The sequence below is a fragment of the Astyanax mexicanus genome, chromosome 19, assembly GCF_023375975.1.
Source record: "Astyanax mexicanus isolate ESR-SI-001 chromosome 19, AstMex3_surface, whole genome shotgun sequence".
Classification (NCBI taxonomy): Eukaryota; Metazoa; Chordata; class Actinopteri; order Characiformes; family Acestrorhamphidae; genus Astyanax; species Astyanax mexicanus.
The window spans coordinates 8,300,931-8,325,953 of record NC_064426.1 but is presented as its reverse complement, the minus strand read 5'-3'; the positions used below and the strand labels follow the sequence as shown (position 1 = coordinate 8,325,953).

General features: G+C 38.0%; 1 protein-coding gene across 20 annotated transcripts in view; it reads left to right on the top strand.

Annotated features, from left to right (window-relative positions):
- The window catches only part of cacna1aa (calcium channel, voltage-dependent, P/Q type, alpha 1A subunit, a), a 168,740-nt gene that overhangs the window by 11,105 nt on the left and 132,612 nt on the right, over positions 1-25,023 (top strand). For all 20 annotated transcript variants that reach the window (XM_049467678.1, XM_049467676.1, XM_049467677.1 and 17 more), the window contains exon 2: positions 24,680-24,785. In XM_049467678.1, the coding sequence (XP_049323635.1) occupies positions 24,680-24,785 (106 nt within the window). The remainder of the gene's footprint in view (positions 1-24,679; positions 24,786-25,023) is intronic.

Here is a 25,023-nt window from a genome sequence, read left to right as displayed (position 1 = left end):
AAGAAACGTTTAAGTAAAGATATTTAGAAGGAATGTTTCTTGATGCAGCTTAAGCTTTCTTGAGGACTCCACAATTCACCTTAAAGGGTTTCTCTACAGTTTCGAATTAAAGAACCACTAAAAGTTTCTACCACAGCATGAGCTACCACAGCAATCACCTGACAACATCTGAGCAATCACTTAAGACACCGTAATGACTACAGGCTAACCTTCCTGGAACATTTTCAATGCAGTACCAACCTTAAAACACTCTCTGTTAGCTGGGTAATGTTACAGAAATAATGTTCCGGGAACATTCTAAAACATAATCAAAATGTTTTAAAAACGTTTCTCACATAACTTTCTCAGACAAATACTAACATTAAAAGTAACCCAAACTAAAAATTAAAACTTTGACACAAGTGACATTGCAGCAACGTTAACAGAACGTTTAAAGATGTAAGACAAACAAACATAAACAAAATGTGACATATTGATAGTTTTAAGAATGAAAATGATAAAAATCAGAAAACGTCAGAAACAACCTCAAATTGTGAGTTGTGTACCTTGGATACCACAGCATCTGCCAGCAACCACCTAGCAATACAGAGCACCCAGAAAGCAACAGCATAAGTACCATAGCAATGCAGTCTTGTCGCACTATACCGTCTCTCTACGAAGCACAAGTAATACTGCAGTATCCAATATAAATACTAGAGCAGTCACCCTGGAACACTATTGTACTCATCTAGCAACCACTTTGTGACATCATAGGAACCACCTGAAATACCACTGCAACTGCCTAGCAACAACATAGCAACCAACAGAAATTTCACAACGACCCTGCAATGCTATAGTAATCTTATAGCATCCACTAGATGCCAGCAACAACATAGCAACTCCAACGCCAATAACAGAAACACTGTGTTACTCACCCTGCAATACTGTCACACCCATCTATCAACCATTTCCAACACCATATCAACCACTTGGCAACATCTTAGCAATCAGCCATGGGTGAGGTGGAATTATGGACTTTTTTTTTTGCTTTAGCTTGTCGCTTGTAATCAGAAAGGGCAGCTTATCTACCCCTCTACCCTATACCCTCTACCCCTTTTATCTTTGTTCAGTTTCTGACCACATCCCTACTGTTAACCAGATATTATGTGGCTAGTGTATCGTTCTCAAATACAGAAGGACACTATTGGCATGGTATATCTGGCATGTCAGTGTTACTGTTTGGTTGAAAGGCCACCACTCAAAAACACCTAGACACCTGCAGAGAGCTGTTTGATCAGAAACTGGCCACTGATGTTGGCCAACACAAACTGCAAATCTGTTCCGTTACTTTATACCAGCAAGGTTGAGCTACCGGGGGAGGTTTCTAATGAAGAGGGCAGAACATCAGTAAATGTATACATGTACAGAATATAGCTAATATAACCTTTTGGGCTGGTGGAATTGTATCCAGTTTACCCTTGTAATCAGAGACCCATTCCCATCCTCTCTCTCTCCGTCCTGCTCTCCTCTTCCTCTCCTCTCCTGACTCACCTCCCCCTTCCATTCCAGTCAGGTCTGCTGTACTCTAGCGCTTTCTGTGGGTCCCGTCGGCCTAAAAATAACAGCGGACTGAGAGACCTCTTCTCAATGGCATCTCCTCCCTCTTTCTCTCCCTCCCTCCCTTCCTTCTTTACTCCTTGGGCTTGGTTTCCTGCTGTATGAAAGCGATGGGAGCGAGGCAGTGTGTTCTGACGCAGGCCTGTAAGGAGGGGGAAACAGTGAGGGAAGAGAGGCTTGCATAAGTGCATGGTGTGCAGACCAGGTTTAATGACTTATGAAAGTAGAAGTACTACAGAACATATTTATATTTAGCTGATTTGTGCTTGTTATTCCAATAGGGAATGGAATGTTTGATGTAGCATGTTATCACGTGCATCATGTTACACAATCCAATTTTTGCCATTTTTTAACATAATATGATTTTTATGATTTTTGAATGGTTATAATTATATACCAGTACTCAACATAGATATAAAAGCAAACACATTGCATCACTACAGCAATTAACAGACATACCATAGCAAGGACCTTGCAACGCTTATGCCACATATCTACAAACGACATAGTAAATGCACATTAACCAGCTGGGATATCATTGCAACCACATAGAAACATCATAGCAACCTTGCACATTTTTTGTGTATAACACCTTAATGAATTTTAAATGGTGCCATATATAAACTTTTAGCTTTAAACAGCCACTAAACCTTAAACCATATTTTTTTCCAATAATAGCTGAAATATGTTCCTTTAAAGTAATGAAACATACCAGTACTGCTTAAAATGTCTACAAACATTCCCTAACCTTCAAAAAACACTTTTATTGTGGTAACCCTTTTAAGTTTAGCACTAGGTGTGGATGATGTGTTCATGTACTTTGGTACGCAGACATATCACAATATGCAGATCAGACAATGAGTAATACCGCCCCTTTGCTGACATCCAAACATCCAAAATCCTTTAATTTAAGGAAAGAAGAAAAGTATGATATCAACTGTTTTACATTCATTTTTACAAACTCAAATGTATTTAGACAATGAACTCATAAGCAATGGTGGAGGCAGTATTATGGAATGGACGTATGTGGATGTCAGTGGAACTAGTGTATTTGATGACTGCTCATAGAAATCACATAGTAAATTCTGGAGTGTGTGGAGCTTTATGTCATGCTAAGATTCTAGGGGTGTCACGATTTCGATATTTCATCGAAATCGATCGAAATAATGTCATGGTCTTGAGCATCAAAGTCAAAAAGAGGATCGTCGATCGCTCCCGCAAATGCCGCAGCACGCTACTCTAATAACACCGCACACTGTAGCTCAAAAAGCAGCCCTTCCTCCAGAGAATGTGGACATTCTCATCTTCTTAAAGAAAAACTCGAAAATATATAAATATCAGTTGTTTTGTCTAGCCCCAGGAGCATCTTTCTCTCAGATAAAGATAATAATATATCTTTTTTTTTTTTTTTAAATTGTCGTTCTCAGGGACTGAAAAAGTCTTAAAGTCTTATTTTTCATGTTTAACTGTTATAGTAGGATAGAGTTCAGTTTGTTAAGGCTCTAATTGTTCAATTATTTTTGGCATGACTGTTCCAGTATTTTTTTTATTATTTATTTTGTTATGTGCACACCGTTGCTACCAAAAAAGCCACTAGATGGCATTACAAATATATCTTAATTAAATTATTTAAATTTGACCATTAGTGCCTAATGTGATGTATTACAGATCACCTGTATCACTTTGCATCACTTATATCAAGCCACCTTTTGAAATAAGATATTGTAAATTTCTGACCATAGACTAATCTAAAACTGGCATAGGCCTCCCTGCTGTAAAAAAAATACAAAATAAAATCGAGAATCGAATCGAATCGAATCGTGACCCTAAAATCGGAAATAAAATCGAATCTAGGATTTAGAGAATCGTGACATCCCTATTAGTTTCATTCAAATCTTGCAACACTAATATAATGGTAATTTACTGTAGAAATGTATGAAGCATAAGCCACCCAAGAGCATCTTGAAGCGAAACTATAGCAGAAAAACATACAAACAAGCAGCACCTGAAGGTAGCTGCAGAAAAGGCATGGCAAAGCATCTTAAATGAAGAAACTCCGCATTTGGTGATGTCCATCAGCTATAGACTTTAGTCAAACGATTGGCATCCAAGTATTAAGAATTACATATATATTTTTAATTATCATTATTTGTCCAACAACCCTTGTGCATGGAAATATGGATATAATTTCTGACCGTCTCATTTCAAATCTATTACGGTAGTATATTGAGGAAAGGTTGCAAAAATTGCAAGGTAAAAAAAAATTGTGTCATTGTTCAAATAAATAATAACCAGGCTATATTTAGTACTGACCACTGTGTAGTGAATCATGTAAATGCTACCATTTAGCATTGCATTCTGCTTGAAGTAGGTTGCTTGCTTAGAAAGCATGTGATTGAGGAGGAGGAGGAGCAGAACGTATCCAGCTTTCATTCTCCCAAACTGGTGACCCTGGAGAGGCTTCCTCCACTGGGGAAAACTCCATGCCAGCTGTGCTCTCAGCCTGTTTTGAGGTGACAAACACTAGACGGTACAGGAGAGTGATGCACATGCAGACGAGGCAATGGTAGGAGTAGCTTGGGAGTAGAATCGGTGAAGCCTGGTTGATGTGTTGTCTGTAAGATCCATATACACATATCACATAGCTTTCCCAAAGCTTTTAAATATTATTATGCATTAATATGCAACTAATTTTGATATTCCATCATTTAAAAATTTGACTTTTACAATAGTTTCCAAGGTGTATTTTACCTTTACAATGAAACAGGCTGTTTATTTTAATGTTCTTGTGGCTGGATTGTTTCGTGTTAGCTACAGTACTTGTTTGTATATCTTCAAGTGGCCAATTATGACATTCCAATTATGACATTTCCAATTATGACATTTCCAATCAAATTAGAATCAACCGCATGTTACTGTTATTTTAAATAGACTGTTACCTGTTGGCTACAAGTTAAAATGCTTTTTACAAGCATTTTAACTAGAATTAAGCACAAACCTTAAGACATGTTTATGTTACTAATGCTATAAGCAGACCGTTGGCTACAGTACTTGTCCATGTAACGTAAAGGGACCAATTCCAACATGTTCACAACCATTTTTTTCAACCTGTCTTTTTCCAATTACAAGTAAACTGTTTGTTTCTCTGACTGTTTCCTGTTGGCTACAGTACTAAATTGATGGTATAAATTGACAGGACTAGTTCTGACATTCCAACGTTTGAAAACTCAGTTTTCATGGCCAGTTTTCCACCCTCATTTTTACTTCCCAAATAAAACGGACTGTTTATGTTATTGTTGCTGTACACATACTGTTTCCTGTTGACAATAGTTAAAAAGAAATTACAGGAGAAATTCCAACATTCTAAATTTTGAGAATTTAGTTTTAAAAAACATTATCCAACCTCTTTTTTAACTAAACATGCTGTTTCTGTTACTGCGGCTATAAACAGACTGACTGTTTCTAAACTTGATCTGAACTAGATCTGTAAATGTTCCTATTTTAGGTTTAGTGTACTAGTTTTACTTAAAAACATTTCCGCAAGCTTGTTTTAAAGTGTAACCCACACATATTTTAGGAAATTTGATAATTTGGTAATTCCCTACAGGAAAACAGCTTATGGCTTATGCAGATTTTTCTGACCTGGTGCTGATTTTGCTGGTCACACATCATGGTCAAGGGGCTTGGCTAGGACACCCATGTCCAGAACACAGCATTTCCTGTTTTTACTGGTGATTAGCATACTAGTGTCCCTTGCTGCTGACCATCATTACAGCATCACAAACACAACATATGCTGGTTTTGCTTAGTGGCCATGCTGATTTTACCAGCAGTCATATTGGAGGCTTTGGAAATACACATGGGGGTTTGACCAGTTTATTCAGACTACTTTGCTTGAGGGCTTAAACAAAAAAGTTTAATGAGAAAAAAATCAAATCAATAAAAACTAATGTGGCATGGTGTAAGAAAAATATCACATAAATTGTTTACTGGTTCCACTAAAAGGGGAACTGTAAGCTACCTACATATGTTAAATCATGTGTTAGTATGTAAAATGATAATATGTTATATAAGTTAAAAAGCATGTGCATTAAGGCATTGTTACATGATTTTACACAAACGACTGATTACACAGTTTAACACTATTCTGCCTGCTTTACCAAAGATTGTTGTCTGGGTGCTTTACACAGCCCTACAGTTTCCTGTAGGTTACAGTACTGGTACTTTTCTGATGGTCTTGGCAGCTTTACCAAAGTTGTGTAATATTTTTTAAGAGCCCGATTGAAGGCTTATTGAGAAAAATGATAGTGGTTGTTTTTCTTACTGCAGGTCAGTGTACTACCAAAATAATAGCTAAATTAAAGCTATAATTTTGAAGCTATTTTGCAACTTTTGATGAGCTAGGCAAATCCAGAGTTTGATAGCAGCACTAGCCTGGCAAAACCCAATGTACACTAAAGAATCAAACTATACATATCAAACGTACAGGGGTTGGACAATGAAACTGAAACACCTGGTTTTAGACCACAATAAATAATTGTCCCGACGGACAGTTCTGGTGGAAACAGAAGAGTTGAGGTGCACATTGAATTCTGCCGTGATTTGGGTTCAGCCGTGTTTTTTTGTTTTTTGCATACAATCCGGGTTAGCACCCGAACATCCCTTTCAGACAGCTTCCTCTTACAGCGTCCACAGTTAATCCGGTTGGATGTGTTTGGTCCTTCTTGGTGGTATGCTGACATAACCCTGGATACCGTGGCTCTTGATTTATCACAAAGACTTGCTGTCTTGGTCACAGATGCGCCAGCAAGACGTGCACCAACAATTTGTCCTCTTTTTAACTCTGCTATGTCACCCATAATGTTGTGTGCATTGCAATATTTTGAGCAGAACTGTGCTCTTACCCTGCTAATTGAACCTTCACACTCTGCTCTTACTGGTGCAATGTGCAATTAATGAAGATTGGCCACCAGGCAGCTCCGATTTAGACATGAAACCTCCCACACTAAAATTATGACAGGTGTTTCAGTTTCATTGTCCAACCCTTGGCCTCTTTAGCGCATCTAGTGTAAGTCGTAATTTTTATTTATTTATTTTTTTATTGCTGGAGGATACCTTTAAATAGCAATATTTTTTACAATAGTCTATATTGTAATGTCAGTACTAGATAGAATTATAGGTACACTATGGGCCTAAATTTTGCGATCTATAGTGCACTAGCTATTTGCGCTTTGTGCGTGCAGCATTTTAGAGCACTGGATGAGAATTTAATTAATTAATATATTTTATATTTTAATAAATGGGCCCCGGTGATAAGAAAAGAACGGTAACATATAGCTTTATAGATCTGTCTATTTAACATTGTTTGAAGTTTTGAATAATTGACAGGCAGCACGAGAGGAGAGCATGGTGATAATGTGCTTTGGTGCTTTTTAAATATAAAAATATAAAAGTGAATTTTAGTGCCTTTCTCTTTTCATTATTAATTTCCACAACTGCAGGATATGAGTGAGAATGAGCATCTGTCAAATTTGCAAACAGCAGAATGCCTATATCTTCTATATTAAGCTACAATTAAGTCTTTGTACTGAACATAAAAATAAATGTAAAATCATTATAAATGTCAGAAAAATAAAAATAACTTATAGTTACTTTGCAGATTTTTAAGTATATTTGATAGCAATATTTGATTGCTGAAGGCTCTGGGCGAGGTCTTTTTTGCTGTGGTAAAGAAGTGATGGTATGTGGTATTTGCTTGGGGTGCACAGTCCGCACAGTGATCCAGACGTGGCTGCGCAACTGACTGTTGACTGTTATCGTGGTCTAACTCAGTCAGTGGCACACCTGTGTTTCCGACCGCTAAGATAAAAACAATGCAGATATTTACCTGTACCTGTGCGCAAGGCGTGAAAATAGACGGGGTGTACAATAGGGCCCTATATGTTCAGATGTTCAGAGTTTGTAAAATAATTAGACTGTCAGATTGACAGACAACTATTAATCTATTGGCACTATGCAAAATCTAAATACAAAAAAAAAATTCAGTAGAGTGGAAACAGTTACTCCAACAAAAGCAGGATAATTTTTTTTTGTAAACCCTTAATTTTAAAAGAAGTAATGAATGAGCAGGCGTCCAATTACTTTTGTCCATATTGTGGATGTGTAAGCACTAAGTTTCCTATCAGAAACACAACTGATGCAATAAGTTCAATAAATTTCCTGGCTAGCACACTAGCACCTACATAGCTGTAGCTCCAAAGGTACCATCCAGAGGTAGGCCATGTGTTCTAACTTTTAAAAGAGTGCTCGAGAAATTTTATTTGGGAAAAGAGAAAGCCTCGAAAGGGCAAAAAGAAAAGATAGGAGGAAGAAGATGTATAAAAAGAAAAGTGATATATTAGGAGCATTGGTGGGTTGGAGTTTGTATCATCATTTCTGTGGATGCTATATAGGAGTAAGCTGTCACTGCAGAAGCAAATATTCACCAGTAGCCAAATTCCAGCAACCAATTACGCTTCATACAACAAATAGCATCCTGACGCAATTCTGCTACCTCATTGCTGCTGTCTGTATTACAACCCCAATTCCGCTAAAGCTAAAATATAGAAATACATATATGATAAAACAGATTGCAATGGTAGACAAATGTTATATATCTCTATTGTATACACAATACAAAATTGCATTAAATGGATCAACAAAAGACTGGAAAAGTAAGTGCTACTGCAATAAGAGCAATTTTCAACTGCAGTAACTCACATTATTGGGTATAAAAAGGGTTATAAAGAGTCTCTTAGAACAAATATGGGCAGTAGCTCATTTATTTTTGTGTGTCCAGATATTACAAATGTATCTTCTTTGTTTGCTGTGATAACAGGGTCTTACAAACTAACGTTTGCCGCTCTTTCTGGTTAGCATAGCTGACTCTGGACTTGATATGGTCGTTGTTTGTTGTGTAGTGAGTGACAGAGTTCAGAGTGTTTGGCACATCCAGACTGAGACTACCTTCAAATGTGATGTAGAGTAGATCCGCATTGAAAAATCTTCCTGCATATGGTTTCTGGCTGTCCAGTCTATTAAACATCAATCTGAATACAGTCTAGAAATGGCAAAAATGTATCTGATTTATTTTAAAATACAGTTTTAATGACTTTTTACTTTTTCATGAATTTTTTTTTTTTTTTTTTTTACATGCAACATCTGATATGTGTCCTATAAAATACGGACCTCTGAGATTAGTAAATCATTGCATTCTCTTTTAATTTACATTTATTTGCGTTTTACACAGCATCCCAACTTCCAACATCCCCATTCAGGTTGTGTACTTAAATCATGGTTTTAATGTGTATAAATGTTGACATGCTTTATTTATTCTGTATTAATCTCACCAGCTTTTACTTTAGTCCCACTTTCACTAATTCAGCCCTGCACTGTGGAGCAGAGTGGAACATTTGTAAATGTGGGTGACACCAGCGAGCAAGTTAATCAAACTCCTCACCAATCCAGATGGGAAAAGAGCGGAACGTTTTTTTTTTTCCATTATGCCTGTTCTGCTGTAACTGAGCTCTGGCATTGTTGTGGTTTCTCATTTGAGTTCTTTGCTCTTCTCCTTTTTAAAAATGTAAAACCCAGTACATTTTTACACAAAAAGCTGCAAAATAGACCTTGTTTACACCTGGTTATGGAATGTGACTAGTTTCTGGTTTGTATCCTGGTCAGATTTTAGCCACACACATTTACACTTGGTAGTCAAATGTGCTTATGAATAGTCAGACTGACATGTGATTGCTGTGTGGTCTGGAATATGCAAATTTGCTTGATGTGTGGTGATTATTACTAGGGATGTACCAATGTGGCAATTCTCGGCCGATGCTGATATATCGTATTTTTTATATCATTTAATTGTCTTTAATTTTCTTAAAATCCAGTGTGCCTTATGTATGATTTCTACCAGTCAAAATGTTTTTTTGAGAATTGCAGTTTTGTTTACTTGGGCGTGTCCTCCAGATGTCCTATTAGAAGGGAAACATGGCGACACATTTGCTTACTTCGATGTAGGCACCTTTACTAGAGTTACTTAATGCAGTCTAAAAATACCCTACACATTTATTATTGCAGAGAGACTAGACACCCGGTATAGTTTAAACCCGGTAAAATTAATAACTTTATAACTAATCAACATAAATATCAATTAATTTTAAAGTAGTATAGCCAACATCAACATATAGTATTATAGTATTAGCAGTTAGTTATAGTAGTGTGGCCAGTGTCTCTTGGTCCTTTTTTGGCATACAGTAAATATGCCGGCAAGTCTTGAAATATTTGAAGGTTTGAAATACTGGACGAGACCAAAAAATATTTTCTGATGTTTCGATTGTACTAAGATGGGCTTTGGTTGTACTGTGGGTAGTTTAGTTTGTTAAATGTGTGTTTGAGAGGCAGACTCATTCACATTGTTTACCTTTTGAAGTGATTTGAGTGATAGGATTTGTATCTGTTTTAAATGTGCCTTACATATTTTTTTTAAATACTTTAATATCCCCAATTTTAAAGACCCCAGTCACTAGCAATGCTCCCAAAACTAGGAGAGTGAAGGCTTTCTCATTCCTTTTCCGACATATATGAAACCCGCTATGAAGACTCGCTCTTTCCAACTGCCGCTTATGCATTAACACTGTGTAGCCAGTGCAATAAGAGGAAAGTGCAGTGACTCAGCTCTGATACATCAGCCAAGAGACGAGCCACAGCATGGCTCTCTCAGACTCTGATGATGAGCAGCATTTTCCAAGATTTGATCGTAGAATAGCAGTTCCAGCATCTTGGTCTGCATCTTAGCTTGGCCTTATCCAGATATAGTCCTTAGTGGCCAGGTTACCAGGTGTAAACAGGCTAAACAGGTTTTTTAAATTAATGCTATATTGTTTTGGAACATTTCAAAGATTTTGAACTGTTTTTTTGACCTATTTTTTCACTCTTACCCAAAAACCTTATTTCTGCAAACAGCAACTTTTCAAAAGAAGCCTTCTTAACTTCCAGTGGAAGTCAATGTAAAAAGATTTTATTCCAAGTCATTTGGGAATATTTCTTTGATCTTTGGTCAGTGTTATTATGTACAATGGAAGTGCTTAAGAACCACAGCTACTCAACCAAAAAGTGTCTGACCACGCAAAGTTACTGAATAATAATTTGAATTAGCACATAGTTAGTTGTTAAGTGGTTAAAGTAGTTGTATTAGAAGGAGTGTCCACATACATTTGGAATGTACAGTTGATTGTACAGTGAATGGATTTTTTCTCAATTTTTGCAGACCCTTTCGCTTCTCTCTCTTTTACACACACACACACACACTCTCTCTCTCTCTCTCTCTGTCTCTCGTTCCTCTTCTCCGTCTGTCTCTTTCTCCATGTCTTTTTCTGTCTAATAGCTTGTGAAAGGCTGTCCCTTCTTCTCACATCCTCCCCTTCCCTCTGGAGTCCAAACCAGCATGTCCTGCACTCATTCCCACAACTCTCTCGCTCCTCTCGTCCCTCTGTGTGGATGGTGCCTTTATACCTGCTAATATCTGCCTCTAAATGAGTGTGTAGTGGTGTGTAATGTTGTGGCCACACACACTCTGCTCAGCTGCTGCCGCAGACCCAGTCAACAAAACACACCCGTCAGCAGTCTCTATACCTGTGCCTCCCTCACACACACACACACACACACACACACACTAGCATTGCAGAGAGTGAGTGTGTTTAGTGGACCCACAGCACTTGCTGGCTGCTGTGTTGTGTTGGGATCAGCTCTGCTATGCATATGATAGTGATGCTGTCAGTGAAAACAACACATCTTGGCAGGCTTTGTGTGTGTGTGTGTGTGTGTGTGTGTGTGAGAGAGAGAGTGAGAAAGTGTGTGTAGTGAGTTCACTGGCACGTAACATTTTCCTTCCATCTTCCTCTCCCTTTATGTTATAACTTTGCATCTCTCTCTATTACTTTTTCTCTATGTCATTTTCTCTATGTCTTTCTGTCTCTCACTCTCTCCTTTGTTTGTCTCTCACCTTTCTATTCCTCTCTCTTCTGTATCTATCTATAATCTGCCTCTCTCTCTTTCTTTTTGGCTCTTCATTTAATCTGTCACCATTTCTGGATGTTCTTAAAGCACTTGTTGCTGCAACATCACTTATGTTGATGTTTTTTTTAATTTTTTGTTCTACAAAAATGTTGCATTAAAGTGTTCAGTGAGAGTATCTACCTATAATTAATAATCTCAGTGTAACATTATGTGAGGGTATAATATGTTATGTGTGTGTATTTGGGTTGTGCTGTAGTTGGCGTGTTAGAAGGTGTTGGAGGTGGTCAGTGGAAATGTTCCTTTGAACATTTTCCGTTTGAATGTAAAAATGTGAAAACACCTTCAGTCTGTACTTGGTTATTGTGGATCTCAGTTTGGTGACAGTGTCAATGCTCAGGACATATGCCGCTGTGTACTGGTGGTTTAGGGTGTCAGTATGTTTCTGTGCATTTGTTGCATTTCTCTTTTTCTTACTGTCCATCCTTTGTATCTTACCTTGCCTTATTTCTCCTTTCTTTTCATTCTCTTAATCTCTTTCTGTTGATTCCTTTGTCTTTTCTTTTTCTCTGTCTCTTCCAATCTTTTGTATCTCTCTCTCCTCCCTTAATCTTTCTATCTCACTCTATCTTTCTTATTTCATCTCTTCATCTCTCTTTGTGTCTCTGTATTCTTTCTCTCTCTCTCTCTCTCTCTCTCTCTCTCTCTGTCTGTCTGTCTTGCATTCTTGTAGTGAATTATTCAGCTCTGGTGGCTGGGTGGAGTGTGTGTGTGTGTGTGTGAGATGCTGACGTGGGAGAAGGTTATTTTTAGTGTATAGAGTGTGGGGAGAGTGTGTGATGGATTGATTTTTCATGCTCGTGTTCCTGAAGTCACGTGCTGCTGTTCCTGCTGCTGCTGTTACCACCGCCAAACCTTTACCTGCATTTAAACACACACACACACACACACACAGTAAGAGACACTGTAAGAGACACTGTAACCTAGGCCAAACCCCCAAACCTGCCACCAGCTGTTCACCGACTCAGACAAGCCAATTGCCCTTTTTAAGCCCCGCCCACAAGTGTGCTCATTCAGAGCTTCTGTTGTAAGGTTGGATGAGCTTTACAGAAGGTGGCTGAAACCTCATTCCCCTAAATGAGATACAATGAGGCAAGACTGGTCAAACTGACCTTTAGACAGTTTGGATTTTGCACCAATTACAGGAAGCTGAGGCATTCCATTATCACCCTGTTAACAATAAAAAAAAAATAGAACATATTGTGCCAAAATCCAACTTCTTTTCCAACGCCTTACACAGCAATATGGGTGCAAAACGTTTAAGCTGGTGGTCCCTGTATCTACTGTAACTGTAGATAAACCATTATTTATAAACATAAATAAAAGAAAAGTGAAAGCAATCTGTTACACTTGTTTTGTTGCTTGACAAATTCTGTCAAGGAGGCGTAATTTGGCACAACACCTGGAATGGCACTCACAGATCTCTGTTACAGTCATGGTTCTTTATGAAACCAAATCAAACCGGTTCTTTTTAGTTATCTCTCGTAGAACCATCTGAAACCCCTTTATTTGTGAGAATGTATTTTGAGGCGCTGTGCTCCTGAGCTGGACTGTGTTGTTGTTGTTATCTGAGCTAAAATTGGAGTGTTTACTCAGGATTCCTGCCTCTCCATTCAGCTCTGCAGAGAAGTGTATTTCAGTGTTTATAGACTAAAATAGGTCTTACGTGTCCTAAACCACATTCAGTTGTGTGTAGAACAAATGACGATCTGGATGCATTTCAGACAGATTTCAAAGATGATTCTATAGATTTTAGTCTTTAAGATTTAATTAGTTAAAATACAAATAACAATAGTCTTTCTTTCCTAGGGTGGTGCTGATGAGAGCCACTTACATCAAAACGTTTCAGGATACTTTCATAGAAGTTCTTCATTGTTTCCTTTTTTTAGATTGTCTGACCTTTATTTCTTAAAGTATTTTTTTATTTAGTTATTTAGGTAAGTAGTTTTTGACCTTAATCTAGATTAGAACATTACTCAAATAGAGCTATACACTGTATACCAACTCTACCTCTTCACTACTTTACAACGGATGCCCTCAAACACATGAAAAATTTAAGTAATCAACTCTTATCAAGGGACAGCTGTTAACTGAAAGCCATTCCAGGTGACTCTACCTCATAAAGCAAAACTCTCATCTAAGCAGGAAGTGCTACTTTGAAAAATCTAAAACATATTCTGCATGATTAAAACCTTTTTAAAATAAATATATATGTTTACTACATAGTTTGGATGACTTTAGTATTAATCTACTATGTAGAATGTTTTAAAATAATGAAAAACCACTAAAGGTTTGTCCAACTGGTACTGTGTATAACTTATAAAGCTGTTCTAATTTAAAACAAATGTTTGTTAAGAAGCAGAATTGTAGTGCCACAAATTACTGCACCATTTATAGATTTTGGAGAGTATAATTTAAAACAGGGGTCACCAACCCTTTTCCTGTAGAGCTACTGTTCTGCAGGTTACACCTCCTTCCTAAATCTAACAAAAGTATTTAAATGGATGCAGAAATGAGATGGATCAGGAGTAATCAATGGTTGGAGATAAAGTCATGGAAATTATATTAACTCATGTACACAACCTACAGTATTGAATACAATGCACAATTTTAAACAGAGTATTCAATGAATCTGTGCATTTACAGGCTCTTTATTACCTTATTATAGATATACAGGGGTTGGACAATGAAACTGAAACACCTGTCATTTAATGCGGGAGGTTTCATGGCTAAATTGGAGCAGCCTGGTAGCCAATCTTCATTAATTGCACATTGCACCAGTAAGAGCAGAGTGTGAAGGTCAAATTAGCAGGGTAAGAGCGCAGTTTTGCTCAAAATATTGCAATGCACACAACATTATGGGTGACATACCAGAGTTCAAAAGAGGACAAGTTGTTGGTGCACGTCTTGCTGGAGCATCTGTGACCAAAACAGCAAGTCTTTGTGATGTATCAAGAGCCACGGTGTCCAGAGTAATGTCAGCATACCATCAAGGAGGACCAACCACATCCAACAGGATTAACTGTGGACGGAAGAGGAAGCTGTCTGAAAGGGATGTTCGGGTGCTAACTCGGATTGTATCCAAAAAACATAAAACCCGGCTGCTCAAATCACGGCAGAATTCAATGTGCACCTCAACTCTCCTGTTTCCACCAGAACTGTCCGTCACCACAATAAATTATTGTCATCTAAAATTAGGTGTTTCAGTTTCATTGTCCAACCCCTGTATCTGTACCATTGTCTGACTATTCAAGTAGTCAGCATACAACATACACAGAGCATACAGTTTCTTAGATTAAAGTAAAGTCTAAAATTTAGCTTACTGATCAGACACAAAGTAGAGAGAATGGTCTTAGAGGTACCTAAACAGATGATATTAGGCGGTTTCTAATCGTCACTGATTTGTGGCTTTGTTCTCAAATATAAGTTTGTTGGGTAAAAACTTTTATCAGGTTTGATTCATTAAATGTATGCTGCAAATGTTTTTGTCTGAATGCTCCTGTGCAAAGAAATTGAAGTAAAGACTCTCTATGAAATAAGATGGGAAAATGTAAAAAATCAGTTTGAAAAAGATAAGAGGACGGGAGAGAGAGGGAGATCAGTTAAAGAAATGCCATTTCGATCATTTTGGTTGTGATTAGCCAGCAGATCATTTGAGGGAGGGATCTGTGACAAGTCAGGGTAGGTCCAATACAAGTCAGGAGATGAGGGAGAGTACTTTCAAATAAAGTGTTTTGTATTTATATCACATCTAAGCATGGACTAGCTTGTTCATGCTTTGCCATTTAACACAAGCTAACACTAACATGTGGTATGTGTAAGAGTGATTTTGTGTAAGGAACTTCATTAACATGTTTTGTATAGTTTATAGACCTATTCTTACTAAAAATGGGTATAATATGTCCCCTTTAAAGGGCATTTTTTGAGTATGTTCCAAACTGTGGAGAGCCAAATATATTAAGTTATTCATATGAAATATGACAGATAAGTACAGTAAAATATTAAGACACCATTCTGACAATCAAATTAACCTACTGCGTCCTTCTGTCACACCCACCACTACTTCATCGCACCCCAACCTAAATATCCTTCAGAGTTAATCCTATCAGAAGATGGAATGAACAGCAGAAGAGTGAGGGGAGATCCAGAGTGTAATGGAGTTTCAGAGTGGAGGCGTTCGTTTAGAGGAAGTGGAAAGGAGGAGGGGGGGGGTGGGGTAAAAGTGGGCTCTATCTGGAGTTCATTAATAATGCAGCCGCTGCTCCAGAATGGTGCGGATAGTATTAGAAAAGCAAACAGCCTGGGACCTTAAAGCAAGATGAGGAAATCGATACATATTTACATTCCAGCACAAAAGCCTCTCAGGTCAGCTCGTCCGTCTGCTGCTAATTACGCGCCGACTGATTTACGCACAAAGCGTTGCATCCCACACTGAACCTGATAGCTCAGCAAAAAAGAGCTAATTTACCACTTACCAATTAGCTATATATAAACAAAGGGATTGTTATACATGTGTGCTACATCTGAAGTAATATTTTCTTTAAATAAGTTTAAATAAGAATAAAGAGTTAATGTAATTGAAGGAATATATTTATATGTGTGAATGCTTTTGGGACAACTACTCTTTATCGTTTCTTTTTCCAAAATCACTGTAATTAAAAAGTTTGTCCTACTTTTGTTGGTTTATCTGTCTCCTTTGTGCAGTAAAAATATTTTCTAATAGGATCTAAAGTATTTCAGTTACGGTTTAATTGCTCTTTGTCACAGAATCGCTAATGAGGTCAGGGTATTTGACGATCACAATCCCACCTTATCCCCAACTCATCTTACATCTTACACCCAAGTAGCTCTTTCCAAAGTGTCATTTGAGGAAACAAAGTTTCACTGCTCCACAGCTCAATTCTGGTTTCCCTTCTAAACCATGCCTGGCATTAGGCATTGTACCAAAAGGTTCATGTTTATAGGAAGGGAGAGACTGGAGAATGTATGGACAGTTCACTTTTAATGGATAGCTGCTATGCTATTTAAATTACATTTCTAGCCATTTTCCTAAGCTAGATTACTTGCTGAAAATGACATCATGCTAACCAGTGTCATCACGTTGGTAAGATAGTTTAGGTCCTGCTGTTTGCTATGATATGTGTCTGTAGTTTCCTCTAACCTTATGCCTCAGGTATGACGCCTAGAATATTAAATTAGCTGCCATGATAACAGACACAGCAGCTGGCCACTGCAGGGTTAGAGCAGGTTTGTTGCAGTGCTTTTTGACTCTAGGTTACCCAAATTCTGAATAGCTTAATGAAGCTATTAAATTATGAAGCAGGTTTTCCTTGAGGCTAACAGCTAGGCTTGGCAAAGTTGAAGCCACAGTGTTAACAGTCATGGCAGCTGGTATTGACAGGTTTGGAGCAGGTTATCTGCAGTGCTAACTGTTTTTTTTTTTAACTAGGCCAAGGAAGCTTGTTAAATTGAGTAAATCTTGCTGTTTGCTTTGATATGTGTAACGTGTCTGTATATTACCCTAATCCTGAGTTACAAAGCTAATGTTTTCTACAATAAAAACACAAAGGGCAAGTTGGGTTAATGCCACGATGTGAAAAGACATAGCAGCCGGCCACGGCAGGGTTCCAGTGGGAGGAGGTTAGCCATGAGGATATCAGATTTACTGAGCTGGATTACTTGCTGACATTTGATGACAGGCCTTAGACACTGAGATTAGATGGAGTACAAATTGTATTAGATGGATTAGATGGAGCTTAAATTGTATTTTTGTCCATATTGTACACACCAACTTGACACTATAGGACACCTTTAGTGCTCTTGTAGTGTTCCTTGCCTTAATGGGACAGAGCTGTATTAATGTTGTGGCTCCATACAATATAGTCTTCAATATTTGTGGGTTTTTGCTCCTTTTCCCATTATCTTCTCTCACTTGCCTTTGTTCCTCTAAAAGCGCATGCGTATGTAGGTATAAGTGTGTGTGTATGAGTGTGTGTTTCTTGCTGACGGTGCAGACTGTATTCAGCCTAACGGAGCCGAAGCCCATGGCGATAGATGATTGATGTGCAGGTTGAGCGAGAGAGCTGGAGCGAGGGATGGTGAGGAGAGATGGAGAAAGGCAAGAGAGCTGGCAGAGCGCTTGGAGAGAGAGCAAAAGACGACGTGGGAAAGAGAGAGAGACAGAGACAGAGAGAAAAGGGGAGAGACAAAGAGAGAGCCAGCAAGAGAGCGAGTGTTATGAGGGTTAGTCATCAGAACACAGTCAGAATACATTAGTCAAGCACTCTCTCTCCTCATGTCATTCTTTTCTACTGTCATTCGTCCCTCACTCCTCTTTTCTGTGCTTTCTCGTTCCGGTGTCTGTTCTTCAGTAACTGGCTGCTAGGAGTGCAGCGTTTGTGCGCATGTATTTGTTATTCTGAAGGGGCCCGAGGCCCTCTAGATGTTTGATGATATTTGATGCAGAGTGGACGCTATACAAGGTTATCTATTCTTTTCTTGCTGTGAATAAGATTTTGAGATCTCATACCTGTGATGACCACTTGTGTACAATGAACAGTTCAGCGACATAATACTAATACTGTGAATAGAAGAATATGAAGTGATCTTTAAACAGCATAAAATTATAGATTTAAAGAAACACATTTACCAATATCTCTTAGAGAAATAGAACAATCAATTGGCTATGTATCAATACAGGTGGAGGTTTTAAGGCCAAAATATGTGATCAGACAATATTTCTCTAATTAGCTGATCTTGAGAGATGATTAGATCATATTCACTAGTAGTGTCACAATACCCAAATTATCACTTTCAATACGATGCTGCGAAAACCTAAAACATCAGAAATTAAAGGCAATGCTGAGACGCATTCTATGAGTGCTGTTATCAGCCGGTAATGCACTGTAACCAAAGTTTTCCATGTATTACTCCGTCACATACAGGTAACCTAGCAACAATGTAGTGCTTACAAGCCAAACAGCGCAGCTACAAACAGCAGCAATGGAACTATTTTAACTCACAGACTGTTTACAGCCAAACAGACAGTCACCTGCTCATTTCATGCTTTGACTGTACAGGCTTTACTGTACGTGGTGAGCTGTTCATTACCAGAAAATCCCTGAAAAACAGAAAAAAAGTCAGTGACATCATCAGTCCTGCATTACGTACGCTACGGTTTGGAACCAATGTTCAAGAAGAGAACCGAGTCATTGTTTAGTGTTTTGATTCACTCGATTGCAACAAAAATTTACTTTAAAGAAACTTTGAAGGAGCACTTATTTTTGAGTGTTTTTTCACAATATATTAATATTTTATGCTGGTGTGAGGCATTTTGAGTTATTAAGTATGACAAAATGTGATTTTTAAAGTAAAGTACTGATACTAATTAAATGAGATATTGTACCCCCAGAGAGATGATGCAAATCATTACAGAAGCACTGTGCTGCACTGGTGGTCACATACTATGCATTGTGAATATGACACCTTTAGTTCAGGCTCCTCCATATATTATTTCCATGTTAGAAAAAGACGTTTTTAAGTGTATGTGTGTTGTGTGTGTGTGTGTGTGCATTGTTTGTAATGTGGAGATGAGGGAGATTTATAATTGAAGGCTTTCGGCAGATCACAGCAGTGCTCTTATATTCATGCACTCTTTAAGCACACACCTTTCACATCAGCAGAGAAAGGGGTCCTTTCAAAAGCTCCTCATGGCGGTCACATCACACCACGGCCATATCACACACTGGCAGCCAGCATGGATAGACCGGACTTTCATTCATCCCACCAGAGAAAAGCTCTCCCTCGTTCTTTCATCTTTCCATCCTGCCAGGCACTTCTGGGAGTAAAAAAAACTGAGCTGAGCCAAGCTTCCGGTCATACTAGAGTGTATTGATGGCTTGGTGTGTCATTTCCATGGCCTTCAGTATGATACACTGTTAAAAATAGGTAACAGGCAGTGATGGTATAGTTCCTTTGAAAAAGTAATCCGATTACTGATTACTCCTTTAAAAAGTAACTTAGTTACTTTATGGATTACTTGATTTTAAAAGTAACTAAGTTACTTTACAAGTTACTTTATTAGTTACTTTAAGCAGCTGCAGACACCACCTCCCGCCGCCTTAACATAAACATTATAACCAGTTTTGCCAATACTCCCTTTATTGGAAAATGCATTTTTAACAGCAACAATGTATCTCTATTATTTCCTAAAAAAATATTTTTAAAAAATAAAAATAAAAAAAATAACTTAACATATTTAAAAAATAAAATATGGTCTTTCTTGATTTTACTAAACATAAATACTTGTTTTTATAAAAAATATATAAAATAAAGAAAGTCTTTCTTGACCTGACATATTTAACACTGTAAAACTGAACACTGAACTTGTTGTTCTCTGCAGGGCAGCAAGGAGTGGTTTTATAAAACAGAACTGTGTATATGGTCTAGACCAGGGATCACATATTTGCAGACTGCGGTCCGGGTCCGGACCCAGACGTTGTCCAATACGGACCCATACCGGACCCAACTACTGAGAAGGATTTAATTCTGACAGTGTTCATTTAAAGCACCGGAACTTTTCTTGTCTTTACGGTATGTGCGCTCTGCGCCACAGTGAACTTCCAATCACGTGTGGTGTAAAATCTTCAAACGCTCTCCTCTGCCAATCAAATTTGTGGCAGAACGCTGCCCTGGCTAGTGAATTGGGACGCGTCCGCAAAAAAACGCCTTAATAAAGAGATAGGGAGCCTGAGAACTGGCGAAAAACGAAAATGGGCGGAAACTAAAGACACGCCGAGCGCGAGAGAGAGAGACAGGGGAGAAAGCGAGACACGTGTGATTGGGGAAGAGCGGAGGGGGAATGGGTAAGGGAGCGGTGTGTGTGTGTGTGTGTGGAGGAGATGAGGTGGAGAGAGAGAGAGAGAGAGAGAGAGTAACGCACAGTGACTTAAATAAGTTACTAAGTAACGCGTTACTGACATCACTGGTAACAGGCCTTTATTTTTATTAGGAAAAGTACATGGGGTCGTACATACTCTGTCATATAGGGATATATATATATATATATATATAAAGTATACTGTTCATTAAGAACATTTCCCAAGTTATTTATATGCCTTAATCCACAATGGCATGTGTGTACTCGAAATATGTCATAGAAGGCCTGACCATGCACTGTATGCAGTACAGTGGGTGGTAAAGATTAAGACCAATGTCCATGCAAACTGGAAAGCGACTCTGGCAAAAAATTACATCCACAATCAATGCAGGGTGCCCCATGTGCATATCCTGTGGGTCACTTTAGCTTTCTTTATCTTTCATGGTAAAAGTCATGAGACGTGCTACACACACTAACTTACTGTTGTGGGTGGCAGTTTTTATATAGTACACCTAGAACTGGATGATATAGCTAAAATTTATACCACACAATATTTCTTAATTTCGGTCGATACAATGTAATTCTGATATAGATATAAACAGTAAAGCTTCTGCCCTTGATATATGTCTATACACTGACATACTATATAAATGAATGAATATTGAATATACACAATATTTTTGCGTATTTATCATGGTCAGCAGTGTTTGTTTCATTTTTGCTGCATATCATCCAATTAAACAGCATTTTTTACTAAATGTAATAGACAGTCACTGTTCTTTAAGCACTGATGATATCATTGTTATATCTTTTAAATTATGTTGTCAATATGGTAAGAAAATGTTTCATGTTATGATAAAATATCAATAAATTACACAGCTTTAAGTACACTCATTATGGACATGAATGCTATAGCAATTTAATAATCTCTTTACATTTTTGGAAAAGTATTAGTTTACTAAAATCCAAGAACATTTCCACCTGTTACGCATGGTGGTGGGAGCATCATACTCTGTTTTTCACTCTGAAAGTGGAATTTTAAAATTTTAAATTTAATTAAACACCAATTCTGCAAAAAAGACCGATCAAATATTTGACCAGAATTCAATCAGAAGTTTATTGGTGGCTACCAAACACAGCGGAGGCCAAAACTTCTGCGTGCCACTGTATGGGATTAAAATGGGATTAAAAAATTGAATGGCTAAATTATAAATAATGGTTCATCTGGGGTCAAAGAACATTTGAGTACTAACATTTCCCATCTTATGTCCTGACCTTAGCACTAGTTGAGCAGGCCTCAAACACACACACACACACACACACACACAGCCTGGCTGGTAGAGCTTGAAGCATGGTAAACATGTATCCAAGCTGAAGTAATGTGTGCGTTTGTGCTGTAGGGCACTGTCTGCACAGTGTGTGTATGTATGTGTGTGTGTGTGTGTGTGTGTGTGTGTGTGAAACAACATGAGTCAGACAGTTTCTCTTAGCTTTAAATGGCTCATCATTAGCCACATGCTCCTTGAGCGGTTAACATGGATCTGATCGCCAGTGATGCAATGTGTGTGTGTGTGTGTGTGTGTAGTTCGACCTAGCACAGGCCTGGATCTGTGTGTGATTTAAACTGACATGCATCTTTGGCTCACTGTAAACATGCTCTCGAGGGTGAGTAGGCTGTATGCATATCGACAGCATTAGCCGCTTCACTGAGACACTGTTTGCATATACAGTAGCAGCTGTGTGGAGGTCAGAGTTTTATGGTGGTAGTTTTTTCACAGTTTTCCACTTCAAATGTTGCTGTGAAAATCAACAATGTCATGACCTCGGGTGTAAAGATTTGTGAAGAAAATTCTTATTTTAAAAAAGTGTAGTATGCTTAAAAGTTGTGATAGTATGTCTTTAACCATTTATATCCTGATTTCTTCTGGATTTTGACAGACTCTAGGCTGAATATTTTTGCTGGACCTGGCATCCCTGGTGGTCAGTTACCCCAGCATGCTAACCTCAAGCCTTTTTAGCTAACTTCTTTTAATTTCTTTCAGTCAGTCTGTGACTGTAAAGCTGTTGTTACTGATGACAAGTGTGAAAAGTAGTGTTGGAAGCTTTATTTTGTTCAGTTTATTTGAGTAGGGACTTTTAATAAACTTCTACTTGGTCTTTATTAGCTGCCTGCTGCGCTGCTACAATGCTAAGGCTAGTTAGCTAGCTAATTACCTCACTGGGAGAAAGAAACATTGGAGAGGAGCATATAAGCTACTTAGCTAGTAACGTTAAGTATATTAATACATAAATAAACAATTTGTAGACAAAATTTTGATAAATATATTGTCAGGTGTCATTTAGTCTATAACATTATTAGCTTGTTGTAGTACTAACATTACTGAATAAATATTCCTTTGTGTGCCTGAGTGACGTTATATTTAAAGATAGCTAGCTAATGCTACCGGTGTTTGTGCACTAGCTTATAGCTAGGTTAGCTTTAGTTAGGTTAGCTAATGTTACATTTGGTAAAGCTCATCACTCAGTTGTCTCTTGTCAGATTACTGTATGTTTATGCTATAAAGCACACTTAAAATACTTTAATTTTCCCAAAAAATGACAGTGCCCCTTTTAATCCAGTGCACCTTATGTATCAATTTTACCAGTCAGGTTGTAAGGAGCAGTAAAGCCACTCTGCCAAATTACAGTGTTATTCAGGGGTTTCAGTTTAGTTCTCTCCAGGCTGGAGTAACATTAGCATTAGCAGCTAACCGCTAAAGGGGAGTATATTGGACTGTAGCCTGCTCCTAACCCCGGTTAGTACTACTGGAGCAGCATTAGCATTAACTGCTAACTGCTCGCTATTTCTCTGTTCAGAGGGGGGTATTATCGGCCTGTAGCGTGCTCCTAACCCCGGCTAGTATTGCTGGAGTAGCATTAGAATTAGCCGCTAACCACGCTTGCTATTTCCCCATTCAGAGGTGAGTATTATCGGTCTGTAGCCTCCTGCTCAACCCGACTAGCACTGCTGGACCAGTTAGCTGCTAATGCTAATGCTCCAGCCTTTCAGGAAACTCAGGAATCTTAATCTTACTGTAGATAAACAAAAGCGCTTTACTAACCCAAATAATCTGTGTAGTTTAACATCCAGCGCTCGTTTAACTTTAAAAGGAAGTTTTTTATCACAGGTTTGTTTACTTAGCTTAGCTTACTTATCTTATTTACCTTACCTTAGTTAGCTAAGAATATTACCATATTGTAACATAAGTCAATCCAACATGTCATAATACTAATAATGTACTCCATATATCCAGGATTGAAGTAAAATAAATGATATTGGACAGATAAAATCTGTCTCAAGTAGATTTTTAATGGCTAATAAGAACAGTGCGAATATTCCTTTTCTTACAGATAGCAAAATGTGCCTATAATAATATTACTATATTTCAGGGTATTTTTGTGATACCGATAGTTAAAAACAGATCTGTTACTGTACATTTCACAGTGTTCTTAGTAAAGTGTGTGTTTTTAAGAAATGGCACAGTACTTTGATATATCAATATTTTTTCCAAATTCAGTTTTTATTACATGCAGTTTATGGATCGTAATTCTGGAGGGTTCTGGATGCCAACTTTGCTGCTGTAATACACCCTCTTTTATCAACTATAAGCTGATTTCTGAGTAAGTTAGTTTGGTCAATTGCACTATAGGGGCAATGACCAGGGTTCAGGATCACAAACAGAAAGTTCTCAAGTGGTTCTCAGTGTCTTCATTGGCAAAGCTCTGCTATCATATGTGCTTATTTGTACCAATTTCTCTGAGGATTGACCAGCTTTCTAAAATAATTATGTCCAAAGTCATATTTAGCCTAACGGGAAACTGACAACTGGCACTGCATATTTGATTAGTGAATGGGGTAGTAGTTTTTTTCAAGGGGACAGAACATGATCTTACACAGTGGGATTAATAAAGCCCAGAATTTACCTAACTTTAAAAAGCTAAAGTTAAAGTTAAAAATGACTACTGCATATTTTTTTGATGAACCTAGCTAATGAATATGTTGATGTGTTGCTCTGTTGCTGTCTGTCTTGTTCCTTAACTCTTGACCCTTACTCCGTTCGAGTACATGATCCTGGCCACCATTATCGCAAACTGCATCGTCCTTGCACTGGAGCAGCATCTGCCAGACGGGGACAAGACGCCCATGTCCGAGCGCCTGGTGAGTCCCGTATATGAGTGTGTGTGTGTGTATGTGCTGATATGTGCAATTTCCTCCATTGTTGGCTAACTCTGTCACATCTCTCTGTCAGCATTTCATTCATCTATTAAGTCCCACAAGACAAAGCTTGAGTCTATTATTTGGGGTCGTAAATGACAAGTCTTATAGAAATTTGAATCAGATCGAGCTTGATTTACACTTTTTACTTCCTACTGCATGGTTTCCTGGTTTCTCTTTT